Source organism: Corapipo altera, unplaced genomic scaffold (genome assembly GCF_003945725.1).
Source record: "Corapipo altera isolate COAL_440 unplaced genomic scaffold, ASM394572v1 1, whole genome shotgun sequence".
NCBI classification, from domain to species: Eukaryota; Metazoa; Chordata; class Aves; order Passeriformes; family Pipridae; genus Corapipo; species Corapipo altera.
Window position 1 is genome coordinate 13,346,248 of NW_020884873.1, and position 21,773 is coordinate 13,368,020.

General features: G+C 40.0%; 1 protein-coding gene across 1 annotated transcript in view; it reads left to right on the forward strand.

Moving 5' to 3' along the window:
- Positions 1-212: 212 nt before the first annotated feature.
- RIC8B (RIC8 guanine nucleotide exchange factor B) overlaps positions 213-21,773 on the forward strand; it is a 34,850-nt gene continuing 13,289 nt past the window's right edge. The window contains exons 1-6 of the mRNA XM_027663956.1: positions 213-307; positions 3,570-3,617; positions 13,007-13,615; positions 16,211-16,305; positions 20,830-20,983; positions 21,290-21,385. Coding sequence (XP_027519757.1) covers positions 13,139-13,615; positions 16,211-16,305; positions 20,830-20,983; positions 21,290-21,385 — 822 coding nt within the window. The 5' untranslated portion in view covers positions 213-307; positions 3,570-3,617; positions 13,007-13,138. The remainder of the gene's footprint in view (positions 308-3,569; positions 3,618-13,006; positions 13,616-16,210; positions 16,306-20,829; positions 20,984-21,289; positions 21,386-21,773) is intronic.

The following is a 21,773-nucleotide window of genomic DNA, read 5'->3' on the forward strand; positions in this document are numbered from 1 at the left end:
AACAGCGGCCTGCCGGAGGCGCGGCAGCCAATAGGAGGGCTCGGGGCCGCGCGCCGCCGGCCCCTGCAGCCAATGGCGTGGGAGCGCAGCCCGTCAGTCGGGGCGGCTCCCGAGGGCAGCGCCAGCCGCGTCAAGGGGCGCGGCGCGGGAGGTCGGGGCGCGGCCGCTGCCGGCGGCGCGGAGCGGGGCAGGGCAGGGCAGGGCGGGCATGGAGCCGGGCGCGGAGCTGGGCGCGGTACTGGAGGCCGTGGAGGGGCGCGGCGGCGCCGAGGCGGTGGAGCGGGTCCTGGCGCGTTACAACGAGGAGGTAACGGGTCCCCTCCCCCGCCCCTCTGCGCCGCTCCCCCGGCGGTGTCGCCACCTTGCCCGCCCTCGGCAGCGCCGCCGGCATCGTCCTGCTCCCCCGGCCGGGGCTGCACCCTCGGCCCCCCCGGGCTCGGCTCGGCGGCGGGTCCCCAGCGCTCACCGCTTCTGCCGCCGTGCCCCCAGCCAGCGACTCCGGGGCGGCCCGGCCCTGCCCTGCCCTGCCCGGCTCGGCTCGGCTCGGCATGGGACAGCCTCCCGGCCCTTCCCCATGCGCTCCCGTCCGCAGGCCGTGCAGGCACCGCGGCACTGCCGCGCTGGTGAGCCAGGGCATTGCCCAGGGGAAGTCAGACTTTCACGGGAGCACAAAGCCAGGGTTGTCGCGGGGAGATCCCGCCCGTGGTCGGGCTCGGCCCGGACACCTTCAATCTTTTGGTCGGGCAGTGTTGTGGGTTATCGGTGATGGGGCTGTATAAAGAGCTATTCCACAGCGTACATCTGCCTCACAAGTCTTTTAACCGACGTATACCGCCGAGAAGAGGCTGGACAGAATAACACTGGAGTCTCTTTGCTACTTGCCCACCTGCCACACCACCGTGCACCTGCCCGAGGTGCTGCCCTTTGTCACCGGCTCTGGAGGGGCCTTCCTTCCACCGCCTGGGCAGTGACCATGTCCATATGCAGTGGGAGGGAGTCTGTGTAAAATGGGCCGCCAAATCTCACCTCATTTTTCTGTGTTTCCGGTCAAGCAAAGCAAAAAGGGAGGAGACAGCTCGGAGCAGGTTGAGCTTTTAATGCTGACAGGTGTGAAAGAGTACCAAGTGTCTGCTGCCCTTGCAGTGTGATATATTTGTGCTCAGTCAAGAAGTGAAGGGATTTCCTGGTAATGCAGGGGAATACAAATCAGAGTGACAGTAGGTGTTAGGTGGATTTTATTTTTCCTCCCCCTGTCCCCCCTTTTCTGATAGGGACATTTTGTCACCTAGATTTTAGTAGAGCAGTATAGTCCCTTTTGACAGATTACCTCTCAACCCCTCAGGTGTCTGTTGTTTGTGTAGATGCTTGTGTTACTGGTTCACAAGTCTCTAAAGCTGGTACTGACTCAGAGTTTGGCTTTGGATGTAATTTAAATGCAATTGTGTTGAACTAACTATCAGCTGAAATTTAGGAATCTGTTACTGGAACAAACATTCAGATTCATAGCCAAATGAATGTGGATTGGTGTATAGTTATTCTTCAGCCTCCAAGAGGTGTCTTGAAATTTGCTGCCTTAAGTGCAATATGTTTTAAGACTCACAATAGCAGTAACTGGTTTCTTAACTTAAACTTGAGCTTTTGGGCACATGAAATTCAAATGTAGAGATAGATGCAGCTGCAGGGCACTTTTTCTGAGAGACTGGTAGACCAAGAGTTTGTTAGACACATCTGTTTTAAGTTACTGCCCTCTGAGGTACAGAGGAAGGGTTCTGATTGAGGAGAATTTTATGTCTGTCCTTACTTTTCAAAATGACCCTGTGTTAAATGTTAAAAAGCATGCACAAACATAATTTCTTAATTTTGCTGTATTTGGTTTTATGCCTTCTCTGTAGCTTTCTGAGATTATTTAGACTTGAGTTGAATTGTCAAGGACAGAGTGAGAGCTGGTGCAGTTTCTATTCTGGCATTTCAAATCTTTGAATGAAGTCTTAGAGTTACATGTGTAGCTAAATACTGCTTTTGAAGTGGGATGGGAAACTTTTAATACTGTTTCAATATAACATTACTCTTTCTGTGTTTGTTACAAGTTTTCCATTGTGTTTCCTACCTCTCTTTTTCTCTACAAGGTGTTACTAACTCACATATTACCTGCGGGCCAGTGATGATTGGGCAGAGCACTCCAGTTTCCAGACCTTTACCCATGCCTCTTCTGGGCTTTAGGTTTCCTTAGGGTTTTTTCCAGATAAGAAACTTAATATGCTTAAGTTGAAAAGAAAGGATGGATCAAGTGTAGTTCCAAGATGCAGGTGGCTGTAGAATAACTATAATAAGAGAAATCAATAGGTCTGTTGTTGCTCCTCTGTGGTGTTCCATTTGCAATGATTATTGCAAATCTCTGTTCCTCCAGCACTTGGACTTGTTGCTGTCACTACATTTCTTTTGTAAAATTTCCAAAAATATTCATGTGCAAACAGAAGGGTTGCCTTCTCTTGGTTAATTACTCATCATTTAATGTTCACCTGCTTTTGACTGGCATGTTGCTGAACTTGTGTGGTTCAATCAGGAGCCTTGTAAGAGAGAGGAAGGGAATTGTTTTCCTACTGTTGAGAGAGGAAGGGAATTACTTTCCTACCATCCTCCAGGCTCTAACTGATGTTGGTAAATTTTGATGGTAGGGTAGATGTCCAAGGTCTTTCTGTGTAATTGCAAGCTTGAGCCATGAAAGAAGTCCATGAATGTGCTATGGAAGGTCACTTTTGTTTTCCAATCACTTGCATGATATAGCAAATTGTATATTAGAAATAGAAATTGAGATTTTTATTTTTTTCTAGCCATTTATCGTGCTTAATCATTTAGCTTGGAAGTTGTAAAATGTTAAAATAACTGTCCGATGTTACTGCTGTTTTCTTTGGCTGTCAGAATAAACTTTGTCACATGAGTAATATTTCACTAATAACATACTTCAGGATACTAACATAGAACTAGACTCAGCTGCTGTTTGAAGTGTTTAATAAGTACTCCTTGTTAGACCATGTCTATCTTGTGTTTAATTGTGCCAGAGAAACAAATACCTTGGTAATGTGTTTTGGAAATTGCCAGAATACAGAAAGTGGTAGTTTTTGTAGCAAGACTTACTTGATTTATATTACTTGTTTTCTGGGCAAGATGATACTGTGGTTGTTCTGCTTTGGAACAGTCAGTGCAGTCAAAAGCTTGTAAACAAGATCTGCTTGGGAAAGAATCTGAGGAATAAGGTATTTGTAAAACACAAGGCTCTAGTTTGTTTTTTTCACTCTGTCAATGCCACGTGTGGTTAATGCTCATCAGAAGTGCAGCCTGTAGATAAAGGCTTGCTCTGCACCAGCAATAGTTGTAAAACTGTTCAATGAAGCCACTCACTGGAGCTCTCGCTGTTGGGTAGGGTGGGAAAAGGACATGAATTGCCATGGTTATGGACTCACTGTCTGAGGCTGGTTTTAACCAGACTACTGAAATTTTATGATAATTTTGCAGGCATTACATACTTAGCAGCTGATGTGCATGTAACAAATTCTTGTCTTTATTTACAGAATCGGTCCATTTTCAGATTTGATCCAGCAGATGAAGACAAAAGAAAGGTAAGTAAAAGAGGCTATTGAGCTGCATACCTCAGTGTAGAAGTATCAAAGCAGTTTCTTAACTTAGTTGCCATTGTAAAATGGTGCAAACAGTGATTATAAAGTTATATTTTAATTTTTGTTTCTTCAATGCAAGAGACATGACAACTACACATTCCCTTTTTTTCTGAAAGGGAAGACCAAATTTCCTTAGAAAAACCCCCAGTCTTGAATGAAAGTAGTAACAGAAAAGCCCATAAATAATTTCGCTGGGTATAGATTTGGAATGAGATGGAGAAATAAGGGTAAAGATAACTCTCTGTCTCTACTGAGATAAAATTTTGCAATAGATTTTCTGATTTTCTCTCTTCTCAGCATGTAGCAATATGAAAGATGTATTTCTTGTCTGTGTTAGATACTTAAATAATGCTAGAGACTAAGATGAAGTAATGGGTACAGAGGAAAGCTATGAAGCTGTATGGGAGGCAGAGCTACAGAAGGCTGTTCATTCAAAGGTAGAGGTAATCAGTGGTACGTGCATGTCGGGTTTCAAAGATGGGAAATGTTTGTGTGTTGCAGTATTGAGCTGTGCAGGTGTGTCAGGGCTTAACAGATCCCCTGACACCCATCCACAGCCTCGTATTTAAAGCTTGGACATGGCTTTTTTTATTTTTTTCCTGTTATTTTTAGAGTGTACTATGTAACAACAAGACTCTGTTCTGTAATTAATTTTTGGGGCTGATTTGCATATTTATTCAGAAAATGTTCATCAGTGAATGAGGCTGCGTGTTTCTGCTATTTCTGGAATAAACTCAGAGCTTGAAATCAGAATTGCAAGGTTCCTGCAAGGGTAGCTTGTTTGAAATTGGACACACATAGATTCATTCCATGATTTTGTGCAAAATCTAAATATTTTAAGGTATTAAGTCTTTTTCTGGTAGAAATGGGCAGGATGATAAATCTGTCCTTTGCATTTGCAAAACCATCAGCTGTGTAATCCTAAGTTACAATTCTTTATTACACAGACGGCTTGAAGACCTCTTAGCTTGACTTTACCTATGGCTTTGCTCAAAGCTGACGTTCAGTAGTGCAGTGATGGACTGTGTGTGTCCTTTTTGATCTGTAGAACAACTCAGCTGGGATCTTGATTTAGATTTCTTACTGTGTCTGTGTTTGTAGGTCTCCTTCCTCACCATCCCTTCCATCTCTTTTTACGTTGCGAATGAGCAAGTGTCTAGTCTGAAAAACAGATTGCCAAATAGAGAACATAGGAAAGGCTACTCAACTGCATATGCTCAATATCTTTAGCATCTGTAAAACACTGAGCATTCTCTTTTCACCCTTCAGTTTAGATAAAAAATAAAAATGTTTAAATTGAAAGGGAACATAGTACATATTCTTGCTAAGAGCAAATTGCTGAAGTTGTCAATAAAATTGATGAGAATTGCTTGAAAACAACATGGTGCAGCCTCAGGTTCCGTTTTTTGTTTAGTTAATGTAATTGAGTTGATAGTATTTGCAGTTCTGCTGCTATTAACTTAGAATGATTGGAGTGAAGGAGAGTCTAGACAAAGGGTCACAATCCATAATGAAGTCGTATGGTAGACTTGATGTTCAGCTATGGGGGCAAATACAGAGGGACTTCATGATTTTGCCATTGGTTTCTGGTGCTATTGAAAGTTTGCATTATAACCTGATGAACGCAACACTTACTTCTTACCAGTCTCGTGCTGCACACTGGGTTTGTTCATGGCCTAGGAGTAAATTTGCTTATTTACTGCAGCAAGCCTGACAGACTTTGTTGTAAGGCATTAATGTCTTTACTTACAAGAGTGCAAGTAAAAGATCAATTATAACAATGCAAGTTTTTTCTCTGCCTTATCACGCAGGTTCAGCTGTGACCTTAGGATTACATCAAGGTTGTGTCAGTAGTGTGGTTGTGTTGAGATGTAGGTGTAACTATGCTTTAAACTTTTCTGCATTGGATACTGTCTGTTAGGGAGAGGACAACCCATACACAACAGTGACATGCTGTAAAATATGAAAGATAGAGGGGCAAAACTATGGCTTGACTGGAAGCTGGGTAGATTGGATGGAATAAGTTGCTCTGCAATGATATGGCTATCAGAGCATGATGCTTTAGGCTATAACCTAACTAAATCAGCACTGACTTTGTAATATTGAATTCCAGGAGGAAAGTAGGTTGTGTCCTCTAGAAGGCAGGAAAATGCTGTCAAGTGTGTCTATCTGGACATAGCCACAGGACTTTAATACATCACAGGGTGATAAAAACACAAGATTGTAATGTCAGGTGTCCTTGTATTTGTTCTGCTTTGCTTAATGATGTATGTGTCTGCATTGCCTTGTATGGTGGATGCTATCTGGATATAAATCAGATGGCAATCTGCGTTGTACTATAAGATCTGCTCAGATACCAGCCATATCAAGTTGGTGCCATTCCTTCTTAACTTTTTATATACTAATAAAAAACTATGAACTTCTGAAAGCCCGTTTTCAGTTTCTGTGTGTAAACTGTATAGAAATTGCCAACCAGAAGTAGATGTGTTCTGGAATAGCAGCTGAAATAAAGGCAGCAATGTTGCTTCTGAGGGCCTTAGCCAGCTCTTAGAAATCTAAAATATTTGTCTCAACCAGTCAAGAAGCTGTTAACAGTGTTTTACTGGAAAAGTTGAGTGTTCAGAACTGTGACACTTCACAACAGCATGTCATGGTTGATACACAGTTGGTTCTTTAGGTCTGTGCTGGAAGCAACTCCAGAATATTAATATCTATTCACTTGACCAGGCAGTCACCTTGGAGAGAGGTGTCAGGTGTAGTGTCTCCCTCTCTGTGTGGCACAGAGGGTACTTCAGCTCAAGCCTCACATGTCGTAATACAAAAAGGGAAGGGTTTTTAGGACCACTTTATAATTATTTAATAGCTTTGCTCTCCATTATTTATACCTTGTCAGGGCCAAATACTGCTGCTGAAGTAGCAACACAGTTGTGCTGTTTATAGACTTAAAATTTTAAGAAAGTTATAGCGCTGTTTGTGCCCTGGAAATGTCTGTCAGCACTGATTGCCTAGTTAGCCATAGCATTCCACAGCTAGAATTGCTACAGTACCATTTTTTGAAGTGATATAACAGAAAAAGTACGTCTGTCTGTGGTAGCAAGCAAGACTTTTTTAAATTGGATGGAGATGCTGAGTTTGGGGGAGGAAGGGTTAAAAAAGGGAGCAGCAGCCAAATGTTAGAATATTACTCATGTTCTTACCAGAAGTGGTAAGATATTTATGATTCACATATTTCCTCTTCCACTCTGTACCTTTCATCTGCTTTACCTCTTGTAGTACTTGCAACATCTGGTTTCTGCTGTATTAGCTCTAGCTTACTGTGTTGGGTCAGTTCTGTAATACAGATCTTTAGAGTTTTAGACCAGTTTTCTTGAATTACTGTTCAGGTTCAGTTTGAACAGGATGGGTCTAAAATTCAGTGGGAAGAAAATCACCAAAATAGTCTTTTCTTATGTTGCTGAATGTTTTCAAGGTGTTGAAATAGCTGGTGGTAAATCATACCCAAATGTATTGTGGGCCTTTCTCTCCCAATTAAATTCATGATGTGGGGAGATTCCTTAAGGCCGTGGACAGTACCATATTTGAACTTTGGAAGGATGGAAGCAGTGAAGTATGTTGATGGAGCAAGATGCTGTCACACTCTAAATCTCAGGAGAACCTCATTCTTAGATAGTGCTGTTGACGCTGATGCTTCAGGGAGGTCTGAAGATTCCTGCAGCCACCAATGCACAGGGGTTTTCTTCTCCCACTAAATTTGTTGCAAACTTTTAAAGTCTGTTAGTGAGTGTCCTGTAAAAATATTAAGTTCAAGTGCTCCTGTGGGCACACTGTGTGGTGTCTTACTTGTTATTGTTCTGACTTTACTGGAACCCCTTAAGGGATTACCAGTCTGTAAGAGAAAAAAAGTTACTAAGTATCCTTCATTAATACTAAGCTGTTGTGCTATTTCCCTCTGGTCTTGCCAATTCCCATCCAGCATTTTTCAGTTTTTACATCTCTTAAGGTTTGTGACAAGCCAGTGAAACCCATCTCTCCTTTTAACACCCTTCTTTCACCACTGGGTTACAGAGGGTAAAAGGGTTCTCCCTCTCCCTGTCCAGTGGGGAGGACCAGGAGGGCTACACAGGATTTCACCTTTCTGTGACTGAAGTTTATTCCCCCAGTTGTGAGAACAGGGATTACCGTGCCTGCTCCTCACCTCACCTGCAGAGTTTTGTCTGCAAATGCTCTCACCTGTTCAAATGTGCAATTTGGGCCTCTGCCATGTCAGAACTGGCAGGCTCCTGCCAAACAGGCCAACCTCCTGCTGTCAGTACCAGCTGAACAATGAAGTTTTGAAGTGAAGCAGACCGAATCCTCAAGGAATACAACTCTACACCTTCCCTCCTCACCCACATCAGTCCACAAAGACTAGGCAAAAATTTGGCATGGCCTTTTCAGAGGAGGTTATCTAATTGTCCTATTATTCAGCACAGTTGATGATACATGTTATATAAACGTTGTCTTGACTTCCAGAGAAAATGAAAGTTTAAACTAACATTTCAAGTACTCCGGGGCTTACCTTCTCACTGCCTTGGATGCTTGCTTAGCTCTGCAATCTAATGGAAACTTAAACGCAGAAACTAAAGACTTGTGCTCCCCTTTCCTTCCTCCTCCTCTCCCCAGTCTAATTAGCCTATGAACAAAGGTGATGGAAGAAAATGGAAGTAAAGAAATAACACCTCTTTGCCCAAAGCTACACACAATAGGTCTGTGGCTGAGCAAGGAAGAAAACACAGGTCTCTTGTGTCTCAGGAGAGGACTTTTTCTATTGGGCTATGTTGCTTCTTAGCATCAAGGGTTTACATTGTCAGGATAAGGGACCAAAATGGATTGATGTTTTTTTATTCACTAAAACAAGACAACAAATGGATTTTTCTGGGCTTCCTGTTTTAACACACAATAAAATTTTATACTACAGCACAGACGAAAAGAATGGTGTGTATTGCTCTGTGTTAATCTTACTATTAACACAAAAGCTGAAAAATCATGAATTTTAGAGAAATTAATGGATTTTATAATAAAAAAAAGTTTAAAAATACTAGAAACTGCCTTGAGTCTGTGGAAAAGTATATGAAAAACATTTCTTGCATGCCTGATGAAAGTCCATATCTCATCTGAATTTTGAAAGGATAGAACTCAAAGGAATGTTAAAATCTTAGTGACTTAGAGGTTAGCAATAAAACCTGTGACACTAGGACAATCATCATATATGTTGTGGAAGGGGATATACCTTGCTGTCTGAATTTTCACTTCCTGTCATTTCCAACCAAATGAAATAAACTGTGTCCCTGAGTTTATGTGTTGCTAATGGCATACAAGGTGGTGGAAGGAGCACCACCTAAAGAAAATGAAAACCATAATAATGCTTTTGTAGTCACATCCCTTCCTGTTTCTCCTCTCTCTGTGCATCATTTCTGTTGCACTGTCAGGGCAAAAACAGAAAATATGAAATTGTGCTGTATGGCATTTGGTTTTAGTTGTCTCCAAGGCAATTTCCTAATAGGGGGACTTTTGTTTCTTCAAAACTTTCCATGGGTAGTTCTTCAATTATAATCAGATGCTGTAGCTTTTCCTTGAGCTGCTCTTGGCACTTGGGATCAGCCAGCAATGATTCCCTGTCATGGATATTGTAACTGAATTTTGATTTGCCTGAAGTCACTCTTGATGGCTCGCTGGAGTCTAACTCCAGAGAACTTTGTCAGCAGTTCCTATGTGTTTTTAACATATGTGAGTCTTGTATCTTCAAAAAATAGTGTGTGTGCGTGTGTATATATATATCTAATGGCTAGGAAGCTTAGTAACCTGTTCTTAAGTTTGTAATGGCCAAGCTTTTAATTTAGTATGCAAAAGACTATAACTGATGCTTTTGAAAATAAACACTAACCTTGCTTATATTGTGAAATATAAGCAGCCAAGTCTTCAGGAACATGTAGGAAATAAAGTACCTTACAAGCACAGTGATGGTTTGGGGTTTTTTAAGTTGTAAGCAGGTAGCTAAAAAAAAAAAAAGAAATCTATTTAGTATCTATCTTTAGTACAGCTGTTCAGAGTTAATCCTCTTCTGTTGCTACATTTCAGTAAGATTTGAAGCCAGGAGATGATTTTATAATCTTTAATTAAATTGCAAGGATAGCCTTTAAATGTATAGAGGAAGGGTTACATTTCCACTGGCAAGTCAGCAGGAGTTTGATACCCTTTGGGATGCCTCCTGCAGTGCTTTTGACATTTTGCAGTGACACTTCCGTAGCAGCAGGTGGGTGCAACTTATGGAAAAAAAAAAAAAATCAGTCTGAGGTTTGAGAGGCCTGGTCTCTTTGTAGTCAAATGAGTGTTCAGGTTTTATCTGATTGAGGTTAAAAACCAGAGCACCAGATGCAAGATTTTTGTAGGCAGTGCTGCTCACCAAAATGTGGTGTCCTGCTCCGAAGAGGAAGGGAGCACCCAAGATTTGTAGATGGTCACAAAGGAAGGACAAAAGTCGGATGGTCTGCAAAAACTTAAAAGGTTTAATTAGCAAGTTATACACTTGGCATGGAAATTGGTATAAGTTAGTCCCTTATCTTCTGGTATAAACACAAGTGTGATGGATTTTGAGTAACGGGTAGGGTGAAAGAGAGGGAAAGATCACCAGTCCCGGCTCCAGCATGAATCCAGCTGATGGAGTGTCCACGGTCCTGGTGCACGTGCACACTCAAGCTTTGTGGGGATACCTTTTTATAGATAAGTTTTCCCCACAGTGCAGCTAAGTTTTTTGCTTTCTATGCAAATTAATTATTATACACAGTTCTAGACTTTTCTGGAAATAGGTTGAGAGCTTTGAGGGTCTTTGGTGGTCTTGATTCCCACCCACTGGGTCAGCCTTTGGTCAGCATTCCACTTCTCGACCTCGTTCCTGTCCTTGTGCTGTACTGTGTTGTGCCTATCTCCAGGAGCCAGAAGAGGGATGTTTGTCCCAGAAAAATGCTGCCCTACCTCCGTATGGCCTCCTTCTCCAGCCACATGCTGTTCTTTCTCATAGTGTGTTACTGCCAACAGTCCTTGCTTGTCTGCACAGCTATCCAGCTATCAGGGTTTGAGACATACACATTAGCCCCTTATCTGCTCAGCTTCTACACAAAAATGAGGGGAAGGTCCCCTTTATTTCAGTGGTATTGATCAGATAATTTATTAAGTGATCCTTGGTATTTAAATGCCTAGAAGAAACCTTCAGCACTGTTAATGAGAAATCAGATCTGGTTTTATGCTGGATGTATTTACTGATAATGCAGTCTGTCTGGCTCTGTCTTTGAAATGTCCATTCAGCATCTTGGTGTTGGGAAGGCTGGTAACTTGGCTGCTAGTGTTGTTAGTATGGTTCTGCCTACACAGCATCTGAAGAGAGGGAGAGTCCAGTTGGTGAACCAGCAGTTGAATTTGAGTAAATTGTTACAGACCACTTTGTTGCAGCTGATATAAACAAGGAAGAAAATAACTGCTAGGTCTCATAGAAATGTACTTAAACAGAGAACAGAGTAAACTGGCATTTTCCTGGAGTTCTGTGAATTGTCCATTCAGTTCTGTGTTACTCCTCAAAACCAAACAGGCTTCAGGGCTGTTGCTTCAGTTTGCAAAGCACAGTTAATTGTATGGAAATCTCTCTTAGGAATAGAAACAAAATTCTTGTAAGAAGTTGAGCTGTGACTAAGTAATTGGCTGTGGATCTGGACTGTCATTTTTTGTTTCCTAGACATTTTTTAAACCACTTCAAAGATGCCACCTTCAGAAACATTTAGTGCAGATCTAGCATACCATACTTAAGTCAGGGGGTTGTATGGATCTGTGTGAGATCTTATGTTAATGTTGAAAAGCACTCTTTGTATTTGAGTATCTTTTTCCAGCCACGGTAAGTACCTCTATGCCTGTACAGGTGGTCAAATGTGGTTTTTATACTATTGCCATGTCTTTAATATTCTGATAAAGATTTCTCCTGTTGCCTCTGTGATAGTAAGAGGTGGAGCTCATTCCTTGTTTTCAAACTTTCTACTGGATTAATCTAGTCAGAGCTGTGGAGATGCAGTCAAGATCTTGGTTGTCTGGGTGGTACTTTTGGGTGGGCTTAACCCCAGGACAAAGCATACTAGAAATCATATTGAGAGTTCCTACTGTCTGACTTTGTTTACAGATTGTCTTTTAACATTGTTGAAGACTTGTGTTGTTTTCTCCCTTATTCTTCTGGAGTGTCTGTTCTAGATTTGCTGTAGACTTAATGTTTGTTGTTGATTTTGTTAATTTTTTTTATTTTGGCTTTAGTTGTAAGTGATCACAGTAACAAAACTTGCTTGGATGTCCTAAGTGGAACCTTTGTTTTGAACTTTGAGTCAGGCTGATGGGCTTCTGTGCTCCTCACCTTTTCGTTATGGTGGTGATGGCGAAACATGAAATTCCGGAGACCATTCCCCAAGAACTGTTTTATACTTTACTATGATTCCTATGCTTTCTGTAATTACTTACATGACACAGACTGCTTGAGACCACAATATGAACTTCAGGTCTTTAGCAGACTTCTGCACTAGGGCTGTTCAACTCAGTTGCTGCTCTGGCTTCTTTGGTAATTTATTCATTTTGATGGTCAAGACACAAAGCTTGGGAGGGCTTGGGAGGTGAGAAGTGTGGAGGAACAGTGTCCTGTGTGGTACAATGCAGTTTGTATTGTATTGGGAACTTCTTTGTAACTGTACTTCTGACTCTAGTACCCCAGAGTAGTAGTAATGTTGTCCTGAGCTTAAGGCATAAAAATCCTATAGAGTCCTCTCACATCAAGCAATCTCTTCTGTCCTGTCTTTTCTGCCCATTAATTGATCATCTAATTGTCCATTTCTGTCTTATAAAAGGTAATTCTTCTGTAATTCAGATGTTACAGTTCTGACCTGCAGGTTATTGGAGTGTTGTATTTTTCTCATGCTGCATTTAAACGATTAATGTTTACCCCTGCAATCATGTGGGTATAAAGTATCAGTGAAGTATTTTGACAATAGCGGCAATTTTGACAATAGAGAATAGCATCTGCCATTTTGCTTAATGCTTTTGCAAATGTTGATGTATTTGGATTGTATCCACGAGGAAAACTGCTTTTGGTGCTCTCTGGAGGCCTTTTGTAACAGTTTATACTTTGAAGAGCTAATACGGAATACCTAGTTTCTCAAGTCAGCTGGAAACTCAGAAGTTATATGGAAGCTTAGCAAAAGTAGTTTCTTATTGCCATCAATATTTTGACACTAAAACTGTTCCTTTTTTGTTTGTTTGTGTTTGCCTAGAAACTGTGTGAGGGAATTCTAAACATCCTTGAAAAAGACACAAAAACATCATGTCAAGTTGCCTGCCTGGAGGCCCTCCGGATTCTCTCCAGGGACAAGAAGGTTTTAGTGCCTGTAACCACAAAGAGGAACATGCAGATCCTTATGAGGCTAGCAAAGCTGGACAATGTGGAAGATCCTTTGGAGAGAGTGTCTGAATTTCCTGTTATAGTAGAAGCTTTAAAATGCCTCTGTAACATAATTTTTAATAGTTCAGTTGCACAGCAGCTCAGTTTTGAACTGAATCTTGCAGCAACGCTCTGCAATCTTCTGCAAAAATGTAAGGACCAACAGTGCGTTGATGACATTAAATGCTTTGATTTGCGTCTGCTCTTCCTCTTGTCACTTCTGCACACAGATATTAGATCACAGTTGCGTCAGGAACTACAAGGGGTGCAAGTTTTGACTCAGGCTTTGGAAAGTTCCCTGAGTGTAAGATGGACAGAAGAATATAAAGCAGCGGAAGATCGTGACAGGCCTCCTCTATCTTTGCAAGAGACAGATTGTGCCATTGAGGCACTAAAGGCTCTATTTAATGTAACACTTGACAGTTGGAATGTCCACAGCAAGGTAAGGCTTAGCTGAAGTGTTTTTTCAATTGATTTTGTTTAGCCTGGGAGAGCCAGAACCAGCAGGTAGATACAGAAGAGACAGTTGTTGTCCAGGTCCCGGGGCAAGGATTTTAGTGCTTAACTTTTGCTATTCTAATTTTGATGGAATATAGTTGCATTTTTCAAAATAGTAGCTAAGGTAGTCTTCAAATTTTGCATCCTAGTTTCTCTGTATGTAAAACCAATCTGAGAAAATTTGTCTGTCTGAATTCTGAATCTGTCAAGAACTGATGATCTTGGTCTTTCAAGAGGTGTTGAGTCTTTAATGCTCATTGCTTTGAATACCAAAATAACATTTTTGTTCTTGTTACTACTTAGGCAAAAAATCTAATCCATATGTTTTCTATGTAATGGAAGAATAGCTTGGATTATATGATGCGAGGTAAAACTGTATGTTTTTGAATAGAACATGCAAAAAATACTATTTTGTAAAAGCCTGAGATTTACAAAAGAAGATAAATGTTGTTCACTAATGGCTAGGAAAAGCTGTGTAATCTAAAAGTATCGGATGGCTACATCTCTGGATGTATAGCAATAGGGTAATAGAACTGAGAAGACTCCGTTGTTTTCATCTGTTTTTCTGAGCATGACAGTAGGTACATGAACTCTAATTTTGAATAACCCAAATTTGTGCTACAGTAAGAGAATTATATAGGGAATCTTTCTTTTTAGTCCACATCATATTGTCTCTAAAACGTTGTTGTTAACTTCTCACTGACCATTGTAAATATGCAGAGTATAAAGCTGATCAAAATCCACAGTAGTTAAAACTGACAAATAATTGTTCTCTTTAGTGCATTGGACTAGACAGCAAATAAGACATTAATCATAACTTTAAGGAATATAAAACTTGAGAAAAATCTGAAGTTTATTCTTTGATTTAATGTCTCAAGGATATGCTGAATATGAAATCCTGAAATTTAAGATTGAGTGATGAGGGGATCTGAGAAGGTAATACTTTGAGTTTCAAGGAAATATAAACAAAGTGAGGTTTCTTTCTTCTGTTAATATTTCTGGTTTAGACCTTTATTAAAAGTATCTTTAACTTTGTCAAAGTTCTTTGTATAGAGAGGGTAAAAAAGAGTGTAACACAGCTTTATGGAAAACTGGGAAAAGAAACTGTATTACACGTTCACCTCTTAAAAAGCTAGCTCTTGAAATCTGGATCTTGACATTGGTTTACTCTTACAAAATGCTGAATCTGTAGAGATGTAAAGCCCAGCTCACTGCAGACAGGCAGGCAGGAGATGGCACACAGCTGTGGTGTTACCTGATGAGGTTTCATGTGGCTGCTGTCTGTGGGATGAGGGAGGTTTTGTCCCACAAATCTTTTCCTCATTGAAAAGTCCAAGCATGCAGCTTTTTTTTTTTTTTTTTTTAATGAGAGTTTAAGACATCCTGGGGCAGGAGAAGTTTATTTTGTTTTTTGAGATAAAGCTTATATAATAACTCCTTACTAGAAGTTCCTAAAAGCAGGGAACCTTTAAATTAAAGAGCTTTTTAGTAGTTGATAACTGTTAGCCAGATATGTTGGTTGACATTCTGCTGAGTGAATGTCCCAGTGGCAGTTTTAATGATCTGTAAGAAGAGTAAACAGCGTGTTAATGAGGTGGGCTGAAGATACAGAATTTGAAGAGGTTCCAAGCAGTAGGCAGGTTGGAAAATAAAAGGAGAGCAGAGAAATTAGGTGTGAGGGTTAGAAAGCTAAAGGAGATCCATCCTAAGGGGGACAGAACCATTTGAAACACCAGTATTTAATGACTGGAGACAGTTTCAAAGTAGCAAAGCCAGACAAGAGCTGCAGGTGGTATAGCCGGCAGATTTGGATGCTGATGCTACAAAAGATGCATTGGGGCGCTTTGTGCTCAGTCAAACACACCAGAACATATGATGGATGCCAAGGAGACCTATTGAAAAAGGGTGAGGACAAGGTTACACACAGTTAAATGATTGCAGTTACTGGTGCACTTTTGTGTGGCTGCTGTCTGGTGGGAGGTTGGAAGGGGGAATTGCTTGGAGAGAGCAAAAGTAGGGCAAATAAGATTGCTGAGAAGTTACTAATGAAATGGAGGGAAGGTCTCAAGGGAACAAAAGCAAGTGAATTAGGAAAAGAAACAGACTGAGTGGAGGGAATGAAACTGTTGGCAGCAAAAGGCCTAAATGAGGAGAAGGCAAATTAAATGAAAAAGGTGCATAATCTAAATCAAGAGGTGGTCTGATGTAAATACAAGAAGGAAAATAGCAGTGGTATATTAAGAATAATGTTATGGAACTGAGCAAACACTTTTAATTGGTTTTTCTGGTAGCAAAGGTTCGTTTAACTGGAAAATACTCCCTAGTGACTTTTACAAGGCCTAGTTTGAAGTCAGCTTATGACAGTTATGTTGAATTAAGCATTTAGTGAACTCTAAGGTACAGTCCTTTTATTGATAGGGATGGATGTTATGATCTAATAGGTATTTCCCATCTTTAATTTTTATTATTCTAGTGACCTGAAACCCTCACTTGCAATCTTCAAAATGAAAAAATATCTTCATAATTTATATTTATATAGAATGAATCTCATCAATTTCGTTACATGGCTGCCATCCTTCGACACTGCTTATTAACCACGGGCCCTACTGAAGACAAAACTGAAGAGTTGCACAGGTTGGTGGAACTGCAGAACCAGTCCATGTTAAAAGATTTTTGTTTGGTTTTTTAAGTAGAAATTTGACTAAAATCTAAAATGGAAATCTGAGAAACAACAAAAACTATTCATTTTGAGTAAAATATTACTAATATTTTTTTGATGAAAGCTATTTGCCTCAAATATTGTTTAAGCATGTCCTCTGTTCCAGATAGAAAGTGACTGGCAAGGTTGTTATTTTCTACCAATGATTATGAAGCTCATCTTTTTATAATTTTTTTATGTGCATGTGTGTGTATCTGAGGATGAAAATACATATGGAAGTTCTAGAAGTAGTGTAAATTGGAGTGGAATGCAACTTCTGTTGTTTTGCACAGAAGCTGATGGAAAAACTACATTTTGAGATTTTCATATGTAAGTTTTGCAATTCTGATGGATTGGGATGGAAGTAACAAGTTGATATTTAATCCCCAGTAGTTCTAGACTGCTTCATTAAAAGTACAAACATTTTTTCCTTTTTTTTTTTTTTTTCAAAAATGAGTGAATCATCTTGTAGTTTTAGGTATGTGGGCGGGGGGGTTTCCTCAGTCCTGCACCCAACTGTTAGGTATTTGCAGCAAAAAATTCAATCAAAAATCAGATTATTTTTAGTGAGGTGGTGGTTTTCTGTTCAGTGTTATTGTTCTTTTTCTGTGAAACTCTTACTTTTATCCAAGTAGGTCAGCTGTTCACAGGGCCTGACAGTACAGTAGCTTCAAACACAATTCACTGTTATCTCTCAGCAGTGAAAGAGTGTTGCCATTTTCTTCTTCAGAGATGTCCATAAATCTAAGTGTAGGATCTTTTGAAGATCTTCTGAACCAGCAGTCTCTAGGAAGAAGGATACACAGTTTTTCACACCCAGCAATCTTGAAAGTGTTAAATGAACTTGATTAAAATCTTGGAAATCTCTCAGAGATCAACAGTCTTAGTAGGTGAACCCTAAAATCCTACATCAGAGCCCTGCTCAGCTGGTGCAGACTAACTTGGAATAATTTAGTATTCTGTGGCAGTAGTTGCCATGACTAAAATTGGTGCTGTGTCCTAAAAGGCAGTCAGTACTGCTGCTTATGGTGGGCATTTTGAGCTCTCATCCTCCTTGAAGGGAGGGACTGGTGGGAATAAATTCCCCACTGCTGGGCGAATTTAACAGTTGTGGATAAATTCACAGAGAGCCCAATATTCTGGTGAATTATTATACGGCTGCTCTTCTCAAGTTCTGTTTCATTGTCCAGAAATCCAACTAGTCTAATCACCTCGTTAACTACATTGCCCTGTAAAATTCAGTTATCTTGTGCTATTGCAGAAGGATGCATTTTATGCAGGTCCTTTTGGTTTTAGCTTTTGCAAACACTTGCAGATGAGATCTAAAAAGGGCTTTACATAAAGAAGTAGGAAGCTGTGAAGAATATGTAGTATAGGTGTGATTGTTGTCCTTGTTCTTTTCAGTCAGAAGGGATATTTTGTGTAGTGATGCTGCCCGTGTGGACCTTTTGGAGACACCACGTCAAGGCAGAGGTTCTCTGTAATTCTGAGAGGGTGAAACAGAAAAGAAATGAGGACAAACATCACTGCTTTGTGTCACTTCAGTTGTTTCCCCTTCTCCATCAGACTCAGTGTAGCACCACATCACTTTCTGTTATGCTGAGAAAACAACTTTCTCCCTCTGTTAGCAAACTGTAGCTAGTTGACTTAGCTCGAGTTCATAGAGTAAAGAGTGCAAGTATAGCATTGTTGAATGTAGTATTTGATCTTGATTCACATGCTAGAAGAGCTCTGTGCAGGTTTTGACTTTTGCGATTCAAATATTTCAGCCCATTTGCAGAGCCTGAGTTTTGTCTTTGAATGCTACAAGGATGTAATGAAAGCTGAATAATTGAATATGCTTTTCTACCAAGACTATTCATCACAAGGCAACTCTGGAATAGAAAACCTATAGTCAGAAGTAATGCCCCTGCAAATCCTCAGAGGGATTGGGGCCTGGATCAAGGGCCCGCTGATGTATTTGGACAAGCAAAACTTTAATTCCTGATAGGAGCTTCACTAAGGAATGAGTAAACTCTTGTTAGGAGTCTGTAGCTAAAAAAGAGAGACTGTGTCATCATTTAGGCTGTTCAGCATGCTGGACTCTGACCATGCAGTCTTTATTGCTAGAGATGAGGTGTGAGTCAGAGAGCAGAGCATAACTTCCAGCTCTGCTTTCCACTTGGAGCCTATCAGTAAGGCAATTAGGAAAAATCTGTCAAAAGTAAAATAAAATACAAACAGTGTTGAATGCAGAATAAACTTTATGAAGCATCAAGGAGACATGTATTTCTTAGGATTGCCAATGACTTGCACTTCCCTAAGTTTATTGATGTGCAGAACCCAAGATGCTTAAATGAAGGGTTTGGGCAGCCTGTTAAAGCACATCATTTGAATGCTTGTGCTCTCAATATATAAGTTGAGGATTTATTTTATGTGAACATCAGTGTTGGATACATGCCCTGTGCTATGATGTACTGATTGTCAATGTGACTCTATTTCTAATAAATAAGCAGAAGTTACCTGTAAGAATATCTTAACTAATTTAGTACCTCGTATTGTTGTCATTATTCTGTCGTGTCATTACTTAATGTTTGAATATGAACAGCTTAAAGTACCACATATTAGAGTGAGTGCCATTTTTGCCACTAACAAGGTTTTAATCAAGGCATTCAGCAGCTCTAAATAGGCCTTTGCTTTTAAATTTGCATATCAGGAGGGGGCTGGGAGCATGAGTGGGTGGATGTCATGTCCCAGTGATTAATGATCTCTAGGAAGCCGAGAAGGAGAGAGTAATATACGCAGTATTTCTACCCCCTGGAGTAGGAATGCAAACACTATTGTGCAGATCTGTGCATAGTCACTGACTTCCTGGTAGCTGGAGAATTTCATACACTCCTCTACCACAAATAAAACTGTCAGTGGAGTGACAAAGATCAGAAAGCCGGGCTTCATTTATTGAAAAGAATAGCTCAGACACAGTGATCCAGAAAATTAATTTTGTAGGTGTTTGGGAACTTGGTTGTTTAATAAGAAACTGGTAAAAAGAGAACTTTTGATGAAAGGCCTGAAGGCATCAAATATTTGTTGAATTTCAGTCTATTTTGTTTCTGACTATTCCTGAATTATTGGAGAGGAATAACTTCCATGATATAAAAGACATATCTTAAACAGGAATTAGAAACAAAACAAAGAGAACAAGCATTCCCAAAAGTAATAGTTGTCTGAATTTCAATTGCTAAAAGAGCAAAAGGGAGATGGCACAGTGTGGAACAGCCACCCACTCTGATCAAACCAGAACCAGCACATTTGTTAGAAATCCTGTCTTGTCTGATCGCTGCGATTTTCTTTCTCTTTTACTAATTCTTTGTTCGAATTGTATTAATAACTTAAAAACAGAGAGCAGCTTCTAAGTAGATATTAAAAGTCTTAAATGAAGTTGTTTGAGAAGTTTTCTCCATTCTTGTAACACTTCACCGATTGTTGAAACAGCAGTGCTCATTGCTTCATTGATAGCTTTGAAGTCTGCGTATGTAAACCTGAATAGTTCTGTAGTATTTCTAAATACATCCTTTTATAAGTTTAGTTGGACATGAGCAAGTAAATAATGACAGAATTCTAATTTTTGCAGCATCTGTGTAATTGAGCCCAATATGCAGCAACAGTGCAAACACAAGTCACTGTTGACAATGAGAACAGGATAGATAGCAAACTCGAGGGATGTGTACCTTGCAAAGTAAGTTCCGTCCTACTCCATTAAAGAGGAGGGAGGAATCTTGTGATCTAATTTAAACCACTTAATGGCTCTTTGGGAAGCACTCCTCTTTGTGTGTTGCAAAATGTGAAGATGCTGGTTACTCTACTGAAGTAGAGTAACTACGGGTGGCTACTACTGAAAGGTAGTGCTTGGTAAATAAACCTGAATCTTTTTTTAATGTCTTAAAAACCTTCTGTATTTCATTTACACTACAAGCTAAATAAAAGTGAAAATATTTCAGAGGACCTAAGAAATTACCACCGTGACCTACTGTTACATCAGGGGGAAATGTTTTCTATGGTGTACTTTGTCACATTAATGATGGTAATGCAGATATGTGGTAAAATGTTATAAGTTTCAAGGAGGAAAAAACTGACCACTGCAAATCAATGTGAGAGTTCCCCCTACTGTCCTTTGAGATCAGCTGCTGTAGCTCACTGCTGGAAGCTGTGCCTTATCCATGGAATGGGGAACTGTGGGGGCTGGAAGTATTACTGCACTGCTGCAGTATTGCTTTTGGAGCTTTTTGTCTTTCTTTTTCCTTGTTTGTCCCAAGAGCTGACACTCGGCGATAATGCGTGCCACCAGAGAACACAAAATAAAGCATTGTTTGAGTTGTAGGGCCTCTTTTTGATCGTAGTTGTACAAGCAGTTTATGGGGAGTTGTACTCTGTTTTTAATTCTTTCTTCCAAATGAATAATGAATTTTTAAAATCTGTTTCAGCAATGCAATCAACCTCTTAAGCAATGTTCCCGTTTCTTGCTTGGATGTTCTTATTAATCCATCATCCCAAGAAGAAACAGATATAAAATACAATGGTATGAATATGGGAGCAATTCAAATTTTACTGGATTTCATGGAGAAGAGAATAGACAAGGTATGGGCTGCAGGGGTTCCTTGCAAAAGGGACCTCTTTCATTAAAGTAAAAAGTGCACATATGTAAAGCTTGTTCCAAACCTTCCAGCCAGTATTAGCACAAATATGGATGTTCTTCTAGATTGTGAAACATCTCAAAGTTTAGAATAAATTCCTGTGAATATCTGAAGCTACTTGCTTGTGCTTGTGTGTGACTATGTAAAGTTCATATTTTGGCTGTCATATAGAACTTCATTGAAGTGTTCATAGAATTTGTAAAGGAAAATTTGTTACAAAATGTTTTATTTGTATTTGGTTTTATTTTAGGGAAGCAGCTATAGAGAAGGTCTGACTCCAGTTCTCAGTTTATTAACTGAATGCTGCCGAACTCATAGGAATATCAGGAAGTTTATCAAAGCTCAGGTAAGTAAAATATTCATCAAAATTTGAATATGGAGCTATTGATAAACTTTGAGATTTGTACATTAGTGCAGGACAGTGCTATAGAAATAATTTTTCAGTCATATAAATCAGTAGATATTATGGCCTAAGTTCCATGATACATTTTGTAGTGCAGTTAAGTGATAACATCAGGGATATTGTAAAGCTGTGTTATTGTGAGTCACCATGGATCATATGAGATGGGGCAAAGAACTCAGTGAGATCTGTCCTCTTACAACTGGCATATAAAAACATTTCCGTGCAGTTGATAAAACTTTGCAGAACTGTGTGGTAGCATGTGAGAATACAGGTGTTTTGATGGGTTCTACTTGAGCTTTAATTTGACCTCAGCAGGCAGGAATCATTGGGA